The sequence below is a fragment of the Rattus rattus genome, chromosome 1 (assembly GCF_011064425.1).
Source record: "Rattus rattus isolate New Zealand chromosome 1, Rrattus_CSIRO_v1, whole genome shotgun sequence".
Taxonomy (NCBI): domain Eukaryota; kingdom Metazoa; phylum Chordata; class Mammalia; order Rodentia; family Muridae; genus Rattus; species Rattus rattus.
The window spans coordinates 51,354,463-51,375,487 of NC_046154.1; the positions used below are offsets into that span (position 1 = coordinate 51,354,463).

General features: G+C 43.3%; 1 protein-coding gene across 1 annotated transcript in view; it reads left to right on the top strand.

The window, feature by feature from the left end:
- Nucleotides 1-4,812: 4,812 nt before the first annotated feature.
- The window catches only part of Slc35d1 (solute carrier family 35 member D1), a 49,822-nt gene continuing 33,609 nt past the window's right edge, over nt 4,813-21,025 (top strand). The window contains exons 1-8 of the mRNA XM_032901359.1: nt 4,813-5,600; nt 6,174-6,207; nt 6,309-6,395; nt 7,058-7,125; nt 8,886-8,957; nt 9,724-9,792; nt 12,004-12,106; nt 14,991-15,083. Coding sequence (XP_032757250.1) covers nt 5,398-5,600; nt 6,174-6,207; nt 6,309-6,395; nt 7,058-7,125; nt 8,886-8,957; nt 9,724-9,792; nt 12,004-12,106; nt 14,991-15,083 — 729 coding nt within the window. The 5' untranslated portion in view covers nt 4,813-5,397. The remainder of the gene's footprint in view (nt 5,601-6,173; nt 6,208-6,308; nt 6,396-7,057; nt 7,126-8,885; nt 8,958-9,723; nt 9,793-12,003; nt 12,107-14,990; nt 15,084-21,025) is intronic.

Here is a 21,025-nt window from a genome sequence, read left to right on the forward strand (position 1 = left end):
TCTCCAATGGAGTCACACTAAGGAAACAAACCACTCTTAAGGGTAGGCTACGTGCCCAGCAGTAGATGTAAATAGAAAAAGAAAAAGAAAAAAAAAAAAAACTGAATCAGGGCTTCAAAAATACTTATTATTACCTTATAGGTTCTTTGTGTATATATTATGGCTTCTGGTTTTGGGTTTTAATGAGGTTCCTTTGTGAGTGAGTGTGTCTTTGCATTTGTTTCTTGTTCTTTTTCTTTTTGTTTAGTTTTGTTTTATCTTATGTTTTTAAACCAAGATTTACTTATTTTATATGAGTACACTGTAGCTGTCTTCAGACACACTGGAAGAGGGCATCCGATCTCATTACAGATGTTTGTGAGCCACCATGTGGTTGTTGGGATTTGAACTCAGGACCTCTGGAAGAGCAGTCAGTGCTCCTAACCGCTGAGCCATCTCTTCAGCCTTATTTTTATCTTATTATTCTTATTCTTTAGATGCCATTTCGCTTTCTAAGGAGACAGAAAGGGTGTGGATTGGGATGGGAGGTGCTGTGGGGAGGAACTGGGAGGAGCAGGGGAAGGGAAAACCACAATCAGAATCTATTGCATAAAAAAAGTCTATTTTCAAGAAAAGAAACAACAAAATGATTCTGATATATGACAAAACTTCAGTTTTACTTAACCCACCATTGAATAAACAAAGAGTAAGGTGCTGGAATTCATATGAAGGAAAATATGAAGACTCACTTATACTATATAGATATTTAGAAGAACGTTAAACTGAATATGCTAATAAGGGTAAAGCTGGAGAACACTGTGTAAGGCCAAAAGGGAAGGCTTGGAAGTTGTGTTTTCTACATAGGACAACCAGTGTCTCCATGATTGAATTTCATTCTTACTAACACTGGCTTTCTACAAGCTAAACTCTTCTAAATACCCCAAGGTGCACATCCCTGCTGGCTTAGTGTGTCAAGTCTTCATTTGATAAATCAGTTTACTTCACAGAAAGGACATGCGGTAATCACCCCTCTTGTTTCTAAGCCTTGGGAACGTCTTGTTTTGCTTTGTTCTGTTTTTAACAGCTTGCTTCTGCCTGGAGGCCTTTCAGATATTTAAAGACCAGAGACAGCTCATTTTTCTCTTGGAGTTAGGTGCCCAGATTGGATGCAGGTGTGGTAGGAACAGAAGGGTATTTTATTTCAGTAACAAAGGGGAGAATTAAACTTGGGTATCCTTAAAGCCTGGGGGACAATATTTACTGTAAATCCTATTTACTGCCTATGTTACTCTGAAGAAAACCTTTATTTTGGATTTTCTCTGCTCAGAAAAGAAGGTAAGGCTATATACATACACAGCTATAGCAATGAGCAAAAATAAAAACGGGGGAGGGGGGCTCTCAGACAAGCATCGTGCAAGGGCAAGCTCTGACGATGCACTGTGCTAGCATTAGAGACGAGTTCATTTGGTCCAAATACTACACTTTTACATGAACAGTACGTCTAGAATCAGAATGCAAATAGAGAGATTTCAGACAGGAGCTCTATGTGTTTCCTGGCTACTCTAAAGCCTGCTCTGCTTTATTACCAGCACTGTGTAGCATAGGAGCTCAAGATATGTGCTGGACAGACCTGGGCCAAGCATCTACAAGTCACATCAGGTTAGGGAAACTGTCAGGGTCTTACTGACAGTCCCTTCCAGCCTATGCTTTCCTGGAGCTGTGTTGTTTACCATGTCTATTTCCTGGAGCTGCTAGCGGGAGATCAGAGTGTGAATTTCAGTAGCATTCCCAGGTCCCCCAGCAGGAATCACTCAGCTCACTCCTTCCAGCCCCCACTGGACAAGTGTAAAGCATGGCAAAGAAGTGACACACTATTCCCGTGCTCTTTGGCGCTCTGAATTTCAAACACAACGTTCAGATAGCAAACCTCTATGAAGTGTGTTTCCTGACTAAGGTAGGCTGTTTCAGCGGGTCACCAATGTAGGCTCACAGCAAAACAAGAAACTGGTAAGCAGAACTGAGCATGGACAGAGGCCTACAAAGGGACTGGAAAGGAGGCTCAGGCTTAGGAGCCTTGCTGCTCTTTCAGAAGGCCTGAGTTTGATTTCCAGAGCCCACATGGTGGCTTGCAACCATTTGTACCAGTTCCAGGAAATCCAGTGCCCTTCTTTGGACTCCCAAGGGCCAGGCATACACACGGTACACAGACATACATGCAGTCAATCACACACACACAAAGATTTTTTTTTTTTTTTTTTACAAAAAGAGGCCTGGGGTTGGGGATTTAGCTCAGTGGTAGAGCGCTTGCTCAGCAAGCTGAAAGCCCTGGGTTTGGTCCCCAACTCAAAAAAAAAAAAAAAAACAACACAAAAAAAAAAAAAAAACAAACAAAAAAAAACAAAAAAAAAAAAACAAAAGAGGCCTGAAGATGGGAAGAGCCAAGGAAGAAGAGTAAGGAAAACAAATGAGTTACACTTTTAAAATATGGACTCTGTTTCCTTTGATGGAAAAACAGTATGACTGACAGCAATGTTTTCGTTTTGAAAATGTGATTTAACTACAGAGACCCTGGGCTGGGGGAGAGCCCATCTGTGAAGAACACTTGTTGCTTTTGCAGAGGACTGGACTCTGGTTTCCAGGACTCACATGAGGAGGCTCAAACTACTGAACTTCAGCTCTGTGGGTGACCCCATTCAAATTGCCCACATACACAAGCACTCATGAATAACAATAAATCTTAAATAACAATAACTACAGAGATCTTCCTGGTAGTGATTCTACCCAGAAAGGTGTAAAATTTAGCAACCCACAAATTGAACTTTCAAAATAGAGCAGATTTGTATCTCAGTGAACGTCTTCAATGTAGCCTTTACAATCCTGTAACTTCTTCCCAAATTTCATCATTGAGATTATTGTATCAAACGATGTACAAATTTCCCATACATAGTTCTGTAATTAATGTTATGAAGGTCAAGAAATAGGTCCGAGTACTTAAAATACTGAAAATTACCCTAATTCTAATTACACTCGCTTTAGGAGAGACAGCACACATGAGTATGCCCACACTGTACCTCTGTAGGTACCAAGTGAGACTCTGACTCACTGGACTCTGTGACCTTTTTTTTAACATTAGACCCATTGTAGTCCAGTCATTATCAGGAGTGAGAGAACCTACGTTAGACCTTGGTCTGTGATGGGCCTTATGAAATATGTTAATTTTTGTAAATATGATTAGGCAGAGAAAAGGTTTCCTAGCTCCATAATTTTACAATTATTTCCATTTGGGGGCAAACCTGATTGAATCAGGAAGTTGGCCTTTAGCACGGAGCTCATGCTGGGGACAACAGCCTTCAGTCAGCACTTGCTCAGCTTTGTCATTCTGTCTTCTGTTGTCACTGGACTGTGGTTTTCACCTCCCAAGACCAGTGATCAAGGCGCCATCTTAGAATCCAAGAGCTTAGCCCTTAACAGATACACCCCGTGTAGCAATGTTTTTTGATATTGCACTTCTTATTCTCCAAAACCGTCCACAATGTTTGTCTTCTACAAATGGCCCAGTCACGGGCAATATGTTATGGTAGCATAGACAGAGTAAGACATTCTCTAAAAGCAGTGTGTATGGGATGGCTAGGGCACAGAGAGAGAGAGGGAGAGAGAGAGGGAGGAGAGAGGGGAGAGGGGAGGAGAAGGGGAGGGGGGAGGGGAGAGGGAGAGGGAGAGGGGAGAGGGGTGTCATTTTTTGTAAGGCATGATGAAGGGGACCTTTGGAGACAGGCTAACCAGAAAACAGGCAACATTTTGCCCAATATAGACAGAAAAGTATATACTTCAAGAGACAAGGGAGGGGCATTAGAAAGTGGAAGTGAAGAAAGAGAGCCTTGAACCTTGTTGTTGATTTAGCTACAACCCAGGAAAGGGGAGAGGCGGGGCATCTGGAGGTGCGGAGAGAAGAGGTTGCCAACAGTTAAGAATACCATGCTGGCTGCCAGACATTCCAGTTCTGATACGGTGTGAATGCACCTTGAACACATTACGTAACTGGCATAAGCCGGTCACGAATGGGTGACTGCTCAATTATGTGATACGTAGAACAGTCAAGTTCACAGAGATTGAGAGCAGAACGCAGGTTACTACTTGGTTTTGAAAGGAGAGTAGAGAATAGGAAATGATTGCTTAGTTCCCAGAAGAGTGTCCATCTGACATGGTTCTGGGGGAAGGTGCCTGACAGTAGTTGCACATCCAAGGATTAAAACAATAAAGTATTATTTTTACCACAGTTTAAAAAGTAATAATAAAAAAGAAACTTAAGAAGATGGTAAATTAGGGGAAATAATTCAAAACTTTCTTTCGAAAAGTAGGAATGTAACGTCCGTGCTTAGACGGGTATTCTTTGCTTGTGAGACAGCACTGTGTGAAGAAAACAGAACTGGTTTTACACAACAGAGGTGGTGAGATGAAGGTGCAGAGACCATCGAGTCCGCCTAAGAGCACAGGGAATCTTTTGGAGTCCTAGAACTGGAACAAATCATCTAGGCTCCGAACACCTTGAACTTTTTACTAGTCCATGGTTTATTGCAACGCTTCACTTTCCACCCACCCACTCTTGCCTTTTCGGGGATGTATCAGCTAAAACAAACAGGCAAATAACAACAAAAAGAATTTCAGAGGTCTGCCGAATGAAATCTTTGTTTACTGTTGAATCACATTTGATAGTTGGTGTGAATTTTGACCCCCCTTGCAAGGGAGGTCAAAAAGAGCATTCAGAATAACTGAGGATGCAACAGGGCATCAATTCTCTTGCCAGCCACACGTTAGAGAGTAGGGAGGGACCGCTAGGCCTGCAGCAGGGCTCCTGCATAACCCCCATGCTCCCCGCAGGGGGACCCAGGGCGCATTCGTGCGCAGGCGCTACACTGTGCGTGCCAGGCCGGTTCAGTGGTCCCCCGGCTACTCCCGAAGCCCATGCCGGGTCCCCAACTCCTCTCCAGTCCCAGTCCCGCCGAACCAGCCCTGGCTCTCGCTGACCCCGCGAGGAACTATGCGAGGGCAAAGTCCCCGAGGGTGTGAACCCCAGTGTCCCAACCCCTGGGCGGGGACGGGCGGCGGCAGTGCGGGGAGCTGTGGCCAGCACAACCCGCGAAGCCCTGCCGCAAGCCGCCGGGTCCCTTCCGAGCCTCCGCCGCCACGCTAGGCCCGCACCGCGGAGCCCCGGCGCTCAGGGCCCGCATCCCGCACCGCCAGGCTCACTCCCGGGGCCCGGGCACCGCCACGCCCGCGTCCCGCATCGCCAGGCCCGCGCTTCTCCGCGCCCCGCACTGCCAGGCCCGCGTTCCACCGCGCTCCGCACCGCCAGGCCCAGACCCCGGGCTCCCCGCTAGCTCGCAGGCCCGCGCCGCAGCCACCGCCGCCGCCGCCGCCATGGCGGAAGTCCACAGACGTCAGCATGCTCCGGTTAAAGGAGAAGCCCCCGCGAAATCCTCCACACACAGAGATGAGGAGGAGCTGGGGATGGCGCCGGCCGAAACGCTAACGGTGTTCCTGAAGCTACTGGCTGCCGGTTTCTACGGCGTGAGCTCCTTTCTCATCGTGGTGGTCAACAAGAGCGTGCTCACCAACTACAGGTGGTCCGGCTGGCGGGTGACTGCTGAGACGCGGCGGGCGGGGACCGGGGTTCGAGCCCACCAGGGGATGCCTTCGGCCACGCTCTCCGCCGCGCCGGCTAGGACTGGGGGTCAGGGGGGACACAACGAGGCGGGTGCCCAGGGACTAGTAACCCGGCGGCTGACAGCCCCGGGACCGGTGCAACCGCACGCCCACGCGCCGTCGCCGCTGTCACTGGGACTCCGGGGCAGAAGTTTGTATGTGTTTGTGTGTGTGTCCCCAAGATTCATTTAAAAGATTTAAAACCGTGGACGAGATCACCGCGGCTTAACTTTCTGGAAAAAATCCGTTGCAGGAAGCGGAGGGGGATTGTAAAACCAGAACAAGACCAGACAAGTGGTTGCCCTAGGCTACAGAAATCTGTTTTTTTTTTTTTTTTTAATTTTTTAAAAAAATTTTTTAATTGGAGGGGTAGATATTGGTATGGATTGAATCAGAATGCATTTTAAGGCTGACAGTGTGGAAGTTGTATTCACTGTGCTCTGAAGACTTTCTGGCCGTTTTTAACCCCCTTTCTTTACCCCTTTTTGTAGATTTCCATCCTCGCTATGTGTTGGACTTGGCCAGGTTAGTTGGAATCTTGGGTATCCCGTGGTCTGTGTTGTCAGAAGTTCTGTGTGTGTCTTTCTATGCAGAACAGTGCATCAGTGTGTGTTTTCTGTTTGCAGATGGTGGCCACGGTAGCGGTTCTCTGGGTGGGAAAGGCACTCAGAGTAGTCAAGTTTCCTGACTTTGACAGAAATGTACCTCGAAAGGTAAAAGTGAGAAAGAAGGGACACTTTATTTTATAAAAAGGAGTCATTCTGTGGCTTAAGGGTGGGGAAAAAAATCAGCGTCTTGAATATTTAAAAATGAAGTCTAGCTCCAACCCTAGTCTATAAGTATCTATAGCAGAGCTAGAGAACACAGGCCACAGGTCTTGAAAGTGAGGATAGAAAAATCCTTCTGTTTTGATTAAGGAGTTTCTGGGAACAGATCTATCCACTTTAGCCATGACCTTCTGGTTTCATTATTCCCTTTTTATTTTTTTGGAGGTGTGTGTGGGGGTGATGGGGTGTTTTCATATTCTTCTCTATGCTTTTGTGAAACTCCACGTGAAGCAGGAATGCTTTCTCTTGTTCTGTGGACATCAGAGTCTCAGACTTAGATAGTACCATATTTCCAGGCAAGTGATGTTTCAGCCTCACATGGTTGATCATGTTCATATTTCTGTCTCCTTTCTTCCTGCCGCCCCCTCTTCTTCCAAGGATAGTTGATGTTGTTTGGGTGTTTCATGGGGGTCAGTACTGTTTATGGGAACTACTCTTATGTTTCAAGTGGAAAGAATTTGACTGTATAAACAGGGCTGTTGCTGTTTGGAAGGACTTTGCTGTCAATGTCTTTATTATTGAGATCGTTACCCTTTTCGCTTTTCCAGACGTTTCCACTACCTCTGCTCTATTTCGGGAACCAAATCACGGGACTGTTCAGCACAAAGAAACTGAAGTATGGATAACTATTTTCCTAACGGGGTTAAAATAATGTAGCTTTAGAGTAAAGTACAAATGACCGTCGTGTTAATGCATTGCTATGGAGTATGGCAGGGGTGTATGGGGGAGGGGGTGTGAGGGGTGAAGGACACGAAAACACCAGGAAGTTTCTGCTGTCAAATAATGAAGACTGAACCCAAAGTTTTGGTTACAAGCTGACTATTTGAAGTTAAGGAATGAATTTTGTTTCCTGTCTTACTTCATGTTAGAAGCGATCAAATATTATCAGTGGTGCAGTAGATTTTCATTAGTTTTGCAGACCCGCCATGGAGAAAGATTTTTTTTCCTGCCTCAGATAGGATCTTACTTTGCAGTCATGGATGACCTGGACACACCATGCAACCCAGACTGGCCTTGAATCTGTGGCACTCACTCCACTTGCCTGTGTCTCCAGAATGCTGCCCTTGTGTCTGGTTTGGGATTTTACTTCTATAATATAATTCATAAACACTATATATTTTAAGTGTACTCCAAACAGCGAATCAGATAGTGGACATAAGAATTTCCTCAGGTTCCCTTTGGACATGGAAAGGTTAAAGTCAGATGGAATCTTGACATGAACGTGACTACTTCATCGACTGGAAGGCCATTCACTTTAGAAAGAAGCAGTAGCTCTACTCTGGCAATACCACACATCCTCTCATCTCCTGGTTCTTGGCTTCTGGCTTTGTGCTAGTGTATGTGTGGTAAATCACAGGGGAAAATGGCTGACATGTTATACAATTGTAAATGACGAGGAGGGGCTGAAGAGGCGTCTGAAGAGCACTGGCTGCCCTTCCAGAGGACCCAGGTTCAGTTCCCACATTCAAACCAGGCAGATCACTGGAAACCCAACACTCTCTTCTGGCCCCTTCGGACACCTTCGCTGGCGTGCACATACCCACACAGATGTATGTAAAATTAGAAATAAAATCTTAAAAACAGAACCAGAGTGGAGATGTATGAGGACCACAGGCAAAGAAATTTTTGTTTCTCCTTTTTACATTTTTTTTTTAACCAAGAACACCGATAGAATGATCAGAATATCTGCAGGGGTGGGGGGAATTCCTAGGAAGTCAGATTCATCATAGGGAGGGACTCCTTTTCCATCTCATTGTGTACTAGGAAGGAAATGCAGGCCTACTGCAGAGTGCTGCTTATACAACATTCACTTTAAAAAATCCATTGTCATCCATGTTTGTATTCGCACTCTGTCTTTGATTGCCAGACAAGTTGAAAGCGTTCTAGAGCGAAGTATATTCAGAAATTCTTAAATTATAAGAGGCTGGATGTTTGATTAGTGCAAGCAGACTGCTCTAAGATTTAGAGGAACATCCGTAAAACTGTTTCATGGATAGGATTTCCATTGACATTTTCTTAATGGTGTAGAGGTTAAGAAGGAAAGTCAGTTCAGTGAAGAGGAAAGAAGCCTTCCATATTAGAGAATCATGTGGCTGTGGTCGTGGTATTTGCATAATTATCAGAGTGAAACTCAAAAGCGTATGCTATTAGTCTGTGATAATAGACGCATGGTTTTACCATTTTGTAGTTAATGTTTTAAAGGCTTTTAAATAAAAAAAAAAAAAAACTTTCCCCAGGGTAATAAGGTTAATCAGTACGGAACTTGCACGCAGTCAGAAAGAGATGAGCGTCTTTGGAAACTACCAGTCCACAGAATCCTGATTTGTAGTTGCACATTTTCAAGCTTCAGTTTGCCTCCTTGTTTCTCTTTTGCAGCCTGCCCATGTTTACAGTTCTGAGAAGGTTCTCCATTCTGTTTACAATGTTTGCTGAAGGCGCTCTACTTAAGTGAGTTCTACTTGTAATGTACGGCCCCTGTTTGTTAGATCGATAGCATTAGTTATGTGCATGTGTTTATGTGGGTGGGCGTATGCCCCATGTATGGTTGTCTGAGGCCAGAAGAAGGTGCTGAATTTCCCATAGCTGAAGTTTTCTAGGCAGTGGTGAGAAGCGTCAGATGGGTGCTAGGAATCTCACTCATGAGCCATTTCTCTAGCCCCATGAATTTATTCTTTATATATTTTTAAACACCTTGAAAAGATATCCAGCATATATGAGATATTAAATTATCTGCCTTGCTTGTACTTTAAGTTTTGGAAAGCGTAAATAGGCTGATTGCCTTGCTGACAGAATAATGTAAAGAAGGTTACAGACCGTAGTTGGAAATTTGCTGAACATGGGATGTGCTATCTAGAGCTATTGCTGTTATTGGGCAGAGCCAGCTCAGAATCCTAGGTGCAAGTTTTAAATAGTGTTTGTGTCTTGGCTGGTTTTACTGCAAATATGTGGGACGTTTTTATACTTAACACTGACATAGAAATTCCAACTCAGTGACAAAAAACAAATGGTAAGAATAAGAGAGAAATGGATATAGTTCATTCTATAACAAAAGGAGTTTTTACTTCATCTTTTAAATATCTAGCTCCTTGGAAATATTTGAAATGTGATTGTATTTATCTTTTTAAAAGAAAGCATTTCTCATTTTTTGTCACTGATGTAAAATGAATCTCCATGGATAAAGTCACATGTATGTATGTTTACAATTGTTCTGCAGGAAGACTTTCTCTTGGGGTATTAAGATGACTGTATTCGCCATGATCATTGGGGCCTTCATAGCCGCCAGGTAAGACGTGGGCAGTTAGAGCTTGTGTTTTAATAATCAATAGTTATTAATAATATGTCTGGAGCATCTTTGAAAACTACTCAAAAGACTTCAAGCATTAAATCTTTTAGGCTGTATTAGATCAAAGCTAGTGAAATGTAGATTAGGGGATTCCTAAAATCAATGTGTAAAATTGAGGATCTGATATTGTCTTCTGATTGCCGACCACATACCAGATGCCTCACAGTATATTCAGCGTTGACACATTTATGTATTCTTTTCAGTTCCGAGAGATATAATTTTTTTGTTTTATAATCAAAGAACTTCAATCTTCTATAACTCTTAAGGGTTCCAACTAGTAAGCAGCAAGGCTAGAAGTTGAGTCTGTCTGAAACCAGGTCTGTCATTTTATAACATCTGAATTCCTTCACTTTGTATGTCACTGTTACAGACAGTGACACCTACCCTTTCGTGAGATGAGAGAGAACAATGAATCTTTCTCCTTTATGGAAAAAGGAGGAGAAGCATCGCTCCATTTGACCTTTCTTAGGGCACATCACAAACGTCATGACATGGTTACTCTATTAGATTGTTGAAGCTTTTCCCATTTGGAGGAAGACACAAAGCCATGATACACTTTTAAGATTACCCCAATACGAATTACCCCAATTTGATTACTGAATATTGTATACATTTGTAGACAGGAAGAAGGAAAGGCAGACAGGCATGGGGAAAATATATACCTAAAGGATGAAAGTTGAAGGTATGTCTAGAAGTCTTCTAGACATGGCACCCAGATTGGGTGTGCAGATACATTTACTAATGCTACACACTTATTTTCCTTTGGAAGTCCACTGTACTTCTTTGGCTCATAATATAGTTTTCGTCATCTGCCTGTGGTATGAGTGTACGTAATGAGGGTATAGAACTCAAACTCTATTTTACATTAAATCTCCAAGTGAAATTCCATTCTCTTTTTAAAAACATTTTTATTCTATTTAGTTATTTTGTGTGTGTGCATGTGTACCACAACACATGTGTACGGAGATCAGAGGACAACTAGTGGTAGTCTGTTCTCTTTCCCTGTGTGGGTCCTGGGAACAGGAAGATCATCAGGCTTAGTGGCGAGTGCCTGTATAGGATGGGCCATCTTGTTGACACTGAAATTTCATTCTTAGGAAAAAAAAGACGGCAACAACATTGGTTCCTGGAAGTCAGCTGCGTAGCTGACTGCCTTTCCCTCCAGGTTGCCCCGTTCCTTTGAGAAGAATTCAGTATTAGCCACCTACCTTTCTTCTTAGAGGTGACATACTAAACCCAGTGTATTTTACAGTAGTTCCTCCATGCCAGTGAGAACAAAAATTGTACTATATCAGGGCCTCCCGCGTCTGCCTTTGGCTGAAGTTGCAGTGGCCTAAAGGGCTTCCTTTACTACTCCATCCGTGAATATGTAGTGTCTTTCCAGGGCCAGAGAGAGCGAGGGTGTGAGAGTACAGTGCAGGCCTGCTCTGTCAGATTTTCATTTGGGTTCTAGTTACTGAGTTCTTGTGATAATCAGGCTGGTAAGCTGTAGGGACCTTGTTGTTTTGATCTCGCTAGTTACGCCTCGTCACCCCATTGAGCAGCCATTCAGCCACTTCTTAGTATTTGCCTATGCACCCTTGTGGCTTGATATCAGAACTGTCACCGTGCTTCGGAAATCCCACCAAGTGACAAGTTACTCCAGTATTTTATGTGAATCTTTGAAAACAATGACTTGTTCACAGCTCCGTCTTTGGCCTCCTTATGTCGGAGACCAACGCCTTCTGCTATGATAGTGGCAAATTTGGTTGCTTATTATTTGACTTTGACTTTAAAGCAATATACAATAAACCGAAACAATAATTATATTGTGTGTGTGAGGTTGGTTTGAAGTAGGGTCTCAGCTATGTAGCCCAGGTTGTCCTGGAGCTCTGTCTGTAGCCCCCATTGTCCTTAGCCCGCTATCCTTCTGCCTTAGATGTTGCCATGATGTCTGGCTGCATGATTGACTCTTTGTGGTGACACATACAAGCATGGATGTTTCTCATAAGGTTGACAAATGTGGCCAGGTCTTAGGAAATGCTGCTAGCTGCTAAAATGCATGCTAGATGAGACCTAGATGAGAACATGTTCTTGCAAGTACTTTGGCCTGTGTTTGAAATTAACTGCATATTTTTAAGGTGATCTTAAAGTGTTGCTTATGTTCGGCAGCTCTGACTTGGCCTTTGATCTGGAAGGATATGTTTTTATTTTGATCAATGATGTCCTGACAGCAGCAAATGGTGCATATGTGAAACAGAAGTTAGATTCGAAAGTAAGTAGCACTCTACAGCTTTGTCATTGGATGCTCTCGGATGGTGGGGAAATGTGGAATAAAGAAACATACTTAGGGGAGTTGAAAGAACATAGGAGCTCTCTGAAGGTGGTCTGTATATGTGTTCATACTAATACAATACATTTATGATTGCAAGGCACTGTGGCTAACGCCTGGAGTCTCGGCACTCAGGTAATTGAGGCAGGAGGATATCACCATGTTCAAAACCTGCCCAGGCTGCATAATGAGGCCAGCCTGGGCTATAGAGTAAAATACTATCTCAGACAAACAAACAAACAAAGAAACAAGAAAACAAAACAAGGTTGTAATGCTGGCTTTTCTAGAAGGAAGTGTGTGAATGTTGACTTAGAATGAGGTAGAAGAAGAAAGAAATATTCACAGAGAAAAAGGTCTTCACGATTACGGTTATATTCTAGAAGACTTGGGGAGGGGCCTGGGATGAGAAGAAAGTACAGGGAAATGTGGGCCGTTGGCAAGTGAGTGCTGGCCAAGTCTGTGGAACAAAGATGACTGTGAGTGCTAGGGCGTGCTGGGCCTGCCCTCAGAGAGCACGGCATTCCTGGGCCCAGACTGCCTTCCATTGGCAGTGTGTACACAAGTGCTTTCCACAATGCTCTTTGCTTGCTCACCGTCTACTGTACACATAGACACACTCAGTTGTGACTTGCATCAGTCCAGACCCTTGGAAACCAGGCGTTTGAGACCTGCGTTGTTGGCTGCATTGACGGTTAAGTTACCGAAAGAAAACAGCTCTCTGGATTTCTGCTTTCTTTGTCATAGAGCTCTTAGTGAAGGAGTTGTCCTTGATTTCCTAATGGGCCTTGTGAGGACTCACATTGATATTCATCTCAGATGTCACCATCGTTTGTCCTGAGCAGCTGATACGTGTTTATCTCGTAACTGAATCTTGTGACCAACATGTGTTCCTGCTCATTTTTAGCTTAGTAAGATGGCCTCACCCATTCGGTTCCTTGTCTGCTCTATTTTGTGTAGAGTATTCCTGAAATTACTTCAGGTATATTTTGGAGCTCAGATGACAGGTAAAAACAAATACTCTGTTCCAGAGTGGTGGCCATCCTTGTGGATTCGGCTGGTTGCTGTTTTGAGGTAGTTTCCTGTTGGCCAGGATTTCACCTCTCCCCCAGAAAAGAAGACGGCAGGCTGTGTGGCTGTGTGGCTGTGTGGCGGGTTTCCTTATTCTTAGCGGGTTTTTGTCTTTTTGTTTTTCCTCCATTAAAGACACTACAAATATGTAGCTAACACTTTCTTTAAAGTGCCCGCTAGACTCCTCCACTTTCCCACTTGGTGTCTACGTGATAATATCATTTTAACTGAAGTTACTAGAAACAATTTCTTATGCTTTCCAAAATAGGAAAGATAGCAGTTTGGCTTTACACTGATGTTACCTTCGGCTCATTTGCTGTTTCACAGAGTGGATACCAAGGCCTGCTCCATACTGAACCAGCAGCCTCAGGGTCTCTGGAGCTCGACTACCCAACAGAGGCTTCTGTGATGCTGGGCATTGTTTCCGCTCTCATTACAGACATGGCTGCTGGGAACGGGAAAAGTGATTGCTATATCTCAGAACTACATTAGTGGTTCTGTGTAATTATAATTGATTCAGCTAGGTTAATGACTACTGTTTTGGACATCATTGTTTAGAATATATCCCAAAACCTACAAGAAAATAAAGGTTTCTAGTATTTTAGTCTTTGAAGAGAGCTCTTCAGTTCCACACTTGGAAATGGCTTATGGCTTACTTGTATTAAAATTCTAAGCTTATTCATGGGTTTGGGGTACAGATAAGTTTTTCTTTTGAGATAGGTTTTAAAATTAATTAATTTTGAGATATGCTCTCACTGTGCAGCCCTGGATGCTCTGGAACTTACTATATAGAGCAATCTAAACTTGAACTCATGAGTGCTGGAATTAAAGGCATGTGCTATGGTGCCCAATGGAGCTTAGTCGATGTAGTGCATGCCTAACATGCATGAAACCCGAGGTTCAGTCCCTAGTACCACATGAGCCAGATGGGTCCTAGAACTCTAGATTTGTAGGCAAAGGGGTCAGAAATTCAGCTTCATCTTTAGCTATATAGCGAGTTTGAAACCAGCCTGAGATATATGAGAGTTTGTGTAAATAAATAAATAAATGATTAAAGATAAATAAGTGAACAAATGAATGGGTGAATAAGTGAATCTGCATGCAGTAGCAGCACTGTAATCAATCCAGCATTCAGAGGCTGAGCCGAGATGATTGTGAGTTCAAGCTCAGCCTGTGCTGTATAGTGAGATCTGCCATTAGAACAGCTTGCAGCATCATAAAAGAGAATGACATTGAAAGTCATTAGAATGGGGAGAGTGAGACCAAGAGTGTGGACATTTGTGGCTTTGTCACTTGTCAGTTACATGGATGGTGTCTGTATCTGTGTGTCCTGCGTCCCTCTGCTCCAGCCCAGTTTTCGTTCTGAGTCCTGGACACCTGCTGTCAAGAGTCATGTAGTCTCACTGTTGGTCTTTTCCTGGTACTGCACAAAGAGGCACGCTTTCCCATTGGTACTTACAGTTATAGCTTACCTTTTATTTGGTTTAACCTAGGGCCAGTATGGCCACACTGAGATGGTTTGAGGAAATCAGAGCTGTAACTTCAAGGCTGCTTCTAATCATGAGCCGGTCAGCTTGCGCCCTGTGACATAAAGACCTGGGGCAGCATTTCAGACTCAACTGCATTTATTTGAATTAACGCTTTTAACTTTAAAAGTCACCAACATTATCTGCACATGTAATTGGAATAGTACTCTCTTTATGTTTAAATATACCTATCTTCTAGAACCAACTGAAATACTTAATTGTTTACTACCTAGGAGCTGGGAAAATATGGTCTGCTCTATTACAATGCACTGTTCATGATTCTGCCCACCCTGGCCATTGCGTATTTCACAGGAGATGCACAAAAGGTAGGTCTTGGTAATTACGGGTTATTTACTTACTGTTTATGATCAAAAGATAGACTTTTGGGTTGTTAGAAAGAAGCATGCTTATTAAGTGACCACAAACTAAGAATTTACTTTTCGATCTTTAGCCTGCTGATGTCATGCTAGCTTGCCTTCTTGGCATAGCATTTTAAAATGGCTCAGAATAGCTCTCTGTGTCAGTACAGAGAAAGAATTGTTTACACTTAAAATATTGTTGATTGATTCTTTTGTATGTGTATAATGTGTTTTGACAATATTCACCTTCTGTAATCCCTCTTTCACTCCTGTCTAACCACTTCTTTCAACAAAATCCCGTTACTTTCATGTCTTTCTGTCTGTGTTTGTCTGTCTCTCTGTCTGTGTCTGTGTCTCTGTGCCTCTGTCTGTCTGTCTGCCTGCCTGTCTCTCTCTCTCTGTGTCTGTGTCTGTCTCTGTCTCTCTCTCTCTGTGTCTGTGTCTGTATGTCTGCGTGTCTGTGTGTCTGTGTCTCTGTGCCTCTGTCTGTCTGTCTGTCTGCCTGTCTCTCTCTGTGTGTCTGTGTGTCTGTGTGTCTGTGTCTGTGTCTGTTCATGTTCCGTTAGGTGTACTTGCAGGAGTATGGGATATGGGTTATTTAATGGGCCATGGGTTATCACCCTATACTACATTTCTAACGGAAATGGCTTCCTTCCTGTAATGTTAGCTGCTTGTAGTTGTAGGGAGAGGCCGGACTCCTTTCTCATCCATGATGGAATGTTGAAGGGTCTGATTTTGTACATGTTTGTGTAGGTAACCCTGCCTGATGTGTATTCATTATCACATGGCTTCCCAGTATTCCTCCTTACCCTTTGGTGCTTAGATTTTATCCACCCCTCTTCCATGATATTCCCCAAGGCTCGGAAGGAAGAATTTTTACGTTTTTATTAATCTGTAAAGTGGGAATGGAAGCAAGCTATCCCTGAAAAATAGAAGATTCTGAAGTAGTAAAACTCTTGAGACTTCAGAGTTCTGTTTCTTTGACAGCTCCATCCTTGCTTAAATCCCACCTTAGGAGGCACTTAGGACCAGATGAGTAGCAACTTATAATAGTTAACCAGCTTTATGCAAAAAATTAACTAAACAAATACAGAGCAGAATAGCAAAATTAGTCCAGAGAATTTTTCTGAAGAGTAAGCCCACAGTTTTAGAAAAACTGGTACAATTTTATTTTACAAACTTAATGGAAATGCAAAATCTTGCCAATGACATGTCCCAAGATTCTGCTGCGTGAACCCAGGCTTCAGAGTAAGTATGTTGATTATGCTTTCTTAGGGCAGCAGACCATGAATCAATGGGAGCTTGAACAGAAGGTTTTGAAATTAGACTACTGATAAATTCTTGAAGCTGAGACAGAGTTTGGCAACTTATGAAGCTTTTTGTTTTGCTCTATTTTTCAAAACCATTCTTCAAAGAGCTATTTCAGATCATTCTGAATATGAATAGAGGTTCTAAGGAACTGTAGCTTGGCTACCAGCAAGCCTAAACACGGCCCCAAAGTAGAAGTTGCTATTGCTTTGACTAATGGTATTAAGTGATTGTTCTCTGATTTTAAAGAAAGTGTGATGGGAAACTAACATTTCTTGAATCCTTACTATGTACTAGTCACTTACACGAAATATAATACAGCATTCTTAAAAGCTGTAGGAAGCTTGAACTATCACTATTTTGTCAATGCGGAAGGAGATTCAGAGACAGTTAAAAGCTTGCCTAAGGTCACACTGTTGGGAGATAAGACTCCTTCCGAAAGCCATGGTCTGTAGTGGTCTGCTTCCTACTAGCAGACTGGCTGAAGCAGCCTTCACTCTTGAGAGTTAACAACGTTGTGAAAGAAGAAAACCTGCCCCTCAGGACAGAACAGATGGTTCCAAGTCTCAAGGCCGATATGTACTTGAGACCGCTGTAGGAGTTAACATGCCTATGCACTCTAGGACTTAGCAGCGATGGAGTGTCCATCAGGTGTTGACTAGTATCTTGTAGCTACTTGGAACTATTAGCCCAAGGAGGTGTGTCTTCACTCCAAACGATGACAGTTTGTATAGACCTTATAGCAGAAATTGTACATATTTCAACGTTCAGTAGTAGTTTAATCCTAATACACAGAAGTCAGAGTCAGGCAAATCTCTGAGTTCAAGGCCAGCCTGGTCTATAGGGCCAGTTCCGGGACAGCCAGGGCTAAACAGAGAAACCCTGACTCAAAGAAAGAATGAGAGAAAGAGGGGGGAGGAAAGAAACAGAGAAAGAGAGAGAGAAAGAGAGAGAGAAAGAGAGAGAGAAAGAGAGAAGAAAAGAGGGGTGGGAGGAGAAGGGACAGGAGGGAGGGAAGGAGAGGGAAAAAGACCCAAACACATAGGAGTTCAGTAGTGTACATGTGATTTGAATGTTCCAATATGGCTAAGCCTGCATGGCATGAAAAGTTCCTTTATCATCTAAAATGGGATTAGATCTGCCTTCTTCTTACTCCTCTGTCTTCTGTACTTCTGGAGAGTTCATTTGTGTTCTTTTATTGTTTTACTTTTTTAATGACACTGTTGGATATGGGTCAAGAACATATATTCTAGGACACCGATTTTGACTATTTTTAAATTGGGATAATGCAGTTGAGTATGGAAGCTGAGCTCACCGTTTTGTAGTCTCACCCCTCCTGTGTTCTGCATTGACGTGTTTGTTCAGTTTTACTATTAGTTGCAGCTCTTATGAAACATTTATTAGTACAAATGGACACTGGCCACGTTGTTTCCTGTAACGCTCGGCTTCCCAGCTAGTCTTGCTCTAGTCACTGTCACATAGTTAAGTGTTATGTGTCTCACTGTGTTGGGCTCAGGCAACAAGACAAAAGAGGGAGAACTCCATGCCATTCTCCCTGTTGAAGAGCATGGAGTCTTTTGTGTGAGCACATCCACTGATGTGAGAACTACACACTGGTGTAGGTTCTCAGGGAGAAGAGCCTGGGGCATCTCGGGATGGAAGTAGGTCGGTTCTATCTTTTTGTTAAGATAGAATTTGGGGTTAAGGATAGATTGTCCCATCCATGTATATTTAGCTATCAATGAACTGAAAACATAGATCATGCAAGCAATGGTGTGTGGTATGAATTAAATTGAAGTTTAGTGTATGATCCTAACTTTATATTCTTAAATCTTGAATCTTGTATTTATAAGACAAGTCACCATTGCATTTTATTTCTGAGTATCTTCCCCGTATTAAAATGGTTCTGTGTTAACTTCTCTTTAAAATGTATAAGGAATATAGCTTAACATTTGCCACACAGGGAAGGTGTCTGGTGTGAATCTAGGTAGTGTAGGCTCTAGCATCAAAATGCTTGCCTGTCAGAAAATCTCGCTTGTGTTCAGATTAGGAGGACTTAGTGTGAGCTGCACAGCAGGGTTTACTACTTAGGTAAAGCTAGTTCTTAGCCTACTTCCGTCAACGGCCACCACCCCTCCTCGTCTTAGATAGGTAGGCATGATGGCCTAGAACTTAGAGCAGTTGTCTTGCCTCTACCTCCCAAGTGCCGGGATTGTGGGTGTGTAAAACCACATCTGTCTGGTTCTTGGCTTTCTTATCCACCAAATGCAACAAGAAATGCTTATCTGTTTGGAGGCTTGTGTTAGCACAGTGATTGGTGATGGAGCCAAGCTGACCTAAGGTATCCTTAGGACCCATAGTATACTACAACACATTTATTGACACATTATCAATCACATTTGTCACAAGCCTTGTTAAAATGGGTCCACCATAAAGTCTGGGGTTTGTGGCAGATTTTAGGTGTCTAGTAAATTGGGCTTATTGTCAGTTTGTGTCTTTTATGGGCGTGCTTTTTATATATGTTTGTGAACAAATCTGTATATGTATGCCCACTTTCTATAGGATAGACAATTTGTGTGTGAGGTACTTTAGGTCTGTTTGTAAGTAAACTGTTTGAACCTTGTGTGTGGAAGCCATACTTTACTTGTAGGATATGGTGCCTTGTAGCTTACAAGATGCTTCAGCATAAATAATTTTCCTTGATCCTTGATACATACCCCGAGGAGGATAGGTACCCTTCTTTTTAGAACTTAGGGGGAGTCTCAAGGTTGCATGGTGGTGGTACTTAGAATGGGACCTTTCTGATGCCTGCAGAGCCCTGGCTTGTATGCCTGCCTGCATGTGTCTCCCATGGCTGTCTACTGCACCTGTGGTAAGATCTGCTTCGTGTGGGATCTCCACACAGCGCCTTCTTGCGGGACGGTGTCAGACGCATCAGTGTTGGTGAGCGAGTGAGCGGGAGCAGAGTGAACATTGCGTCTTGGTTCTTATTGGTTCACAGCCAGCACACTTTCATCAAGTGTTTCCGTGCTGGGTGCTTCTCTTAAGCTCATTCCAGTAGGTGAGACAGACTGTACATGAACCTATAGTCAGACCTGTGAAGAGAGATCGATCAAAGAGGAAATGACGAGAAATATGGCTGGGGAAAGTGACTTTATAAGGCTCATCTGAGCAGACTCTGAAGTGAATGCACTGAGAAACAATGTGTGTCTCTGGAGAGTAACCTGGGCAGAAGCAAAAGCAGGTTCTGAGCTTTGAGGAGAAAGTGCTTAGCACTGTCTAAATTAGTAAAAACCAGGATATGGAAGAGGGAGCCTTAGTAAGGTGGGGGAGGAGCCTGAAGGTGTGTTCTAGGTAGAACTTACCATGAGCTCAGCATGGCTGCAGGAGCAGATCCATGGTTAGAACATGGGCAGCTGAGAAGTCAGAGACCCAGGGAAGCTTTGCTTTCCATGGACAAGGAAGTTAGGAGCAAAGAGGATCCAGTCTTTGTAAGACCAGAGCTCTCATTCTCCCTGCTGTCCTGCTTCCTGCTCCCGTCTGAGTTAGGTTGAGGTGTAGACACAGGCCTCTGGAGTTTCCTCTGCTGGTAGGACGGAGCCATAAAGAATTTGACATAAATGGTGCCCCGAGAGAAATGTGAGACTGGTAGCCTCTGGTCCCGTTGCCGATCGTTGCCTGACTTTGGGTTGTCCCCTCCTTGCTCTCTCTCTGCTTTGACACATGTAAAATGAGTCAGGTGTGTAAAATGTTGACTAGGAACGCTGGAGCAAAGGCAAGCTGGTTGGGCACTAGGCTCTGTTCTAACTCCCGGTGTGAGCCCAGTGTCTGATAGTCAGGGCTGACCAACTGCTCGCAGCACTGGACCCCAGCGCCACGTAGTGCAGGGATGCTCACATTTTCTTTGGCTATTTAAATAAAGAAACTATGGAAAAATAGACATCAATAAAGTATCTAAAACGTTTTTATGCATGTCCATGGGAGCAGGGTAAGTATATTTTTTTTTCCTGCTATGGAACCATGCAAAAGTACTTAAAAACTGTATAAATTGAACAGTAAGAAAAAAGTAAAATGTTCTGTGCTGGATTCTAAATTTAAAAATAGCTGGGGAAGGTGGGATAAACCAAATTATTATTATTTAAAGTTAACAATTTTTGACCCAGAATGAAAGTGAAGCAAAATTCGATCAAGCAGGGACTCACTAATAAGAAATCTAGCAAGAGGGCTCTGAAAGGTCAGTTCCCCAGAGGGGCGGGAGAGGACACAGCGGGTGATGCTGTGTGTATAGACTTTAAGTAAGAATTAGAGGCTCAGACACCCCAAAGTTCTGTATAAATTACAACACAGACTCCAACTGAAAACTGGTCCCAGGGAGTGCATAGTATAAGTGCTGGCCAGAGCAGTCTGAGAAACCAGACTCGTTTTTGTGGTTCTGTCTCTCCTTTTTTCCCTTCCTCTCTCCTCCTTTCTTATTTGCAGAATCTTATGATTACAAGGGAGGTGAGGACCAATATACTTTAGCACTAAGTGTTATTAAAAACTGTAGCTAGCTCTCACCTGAGGAGCAGAGTAGAGGCGGCCCTGCTGTTGTGGGTGTGGTG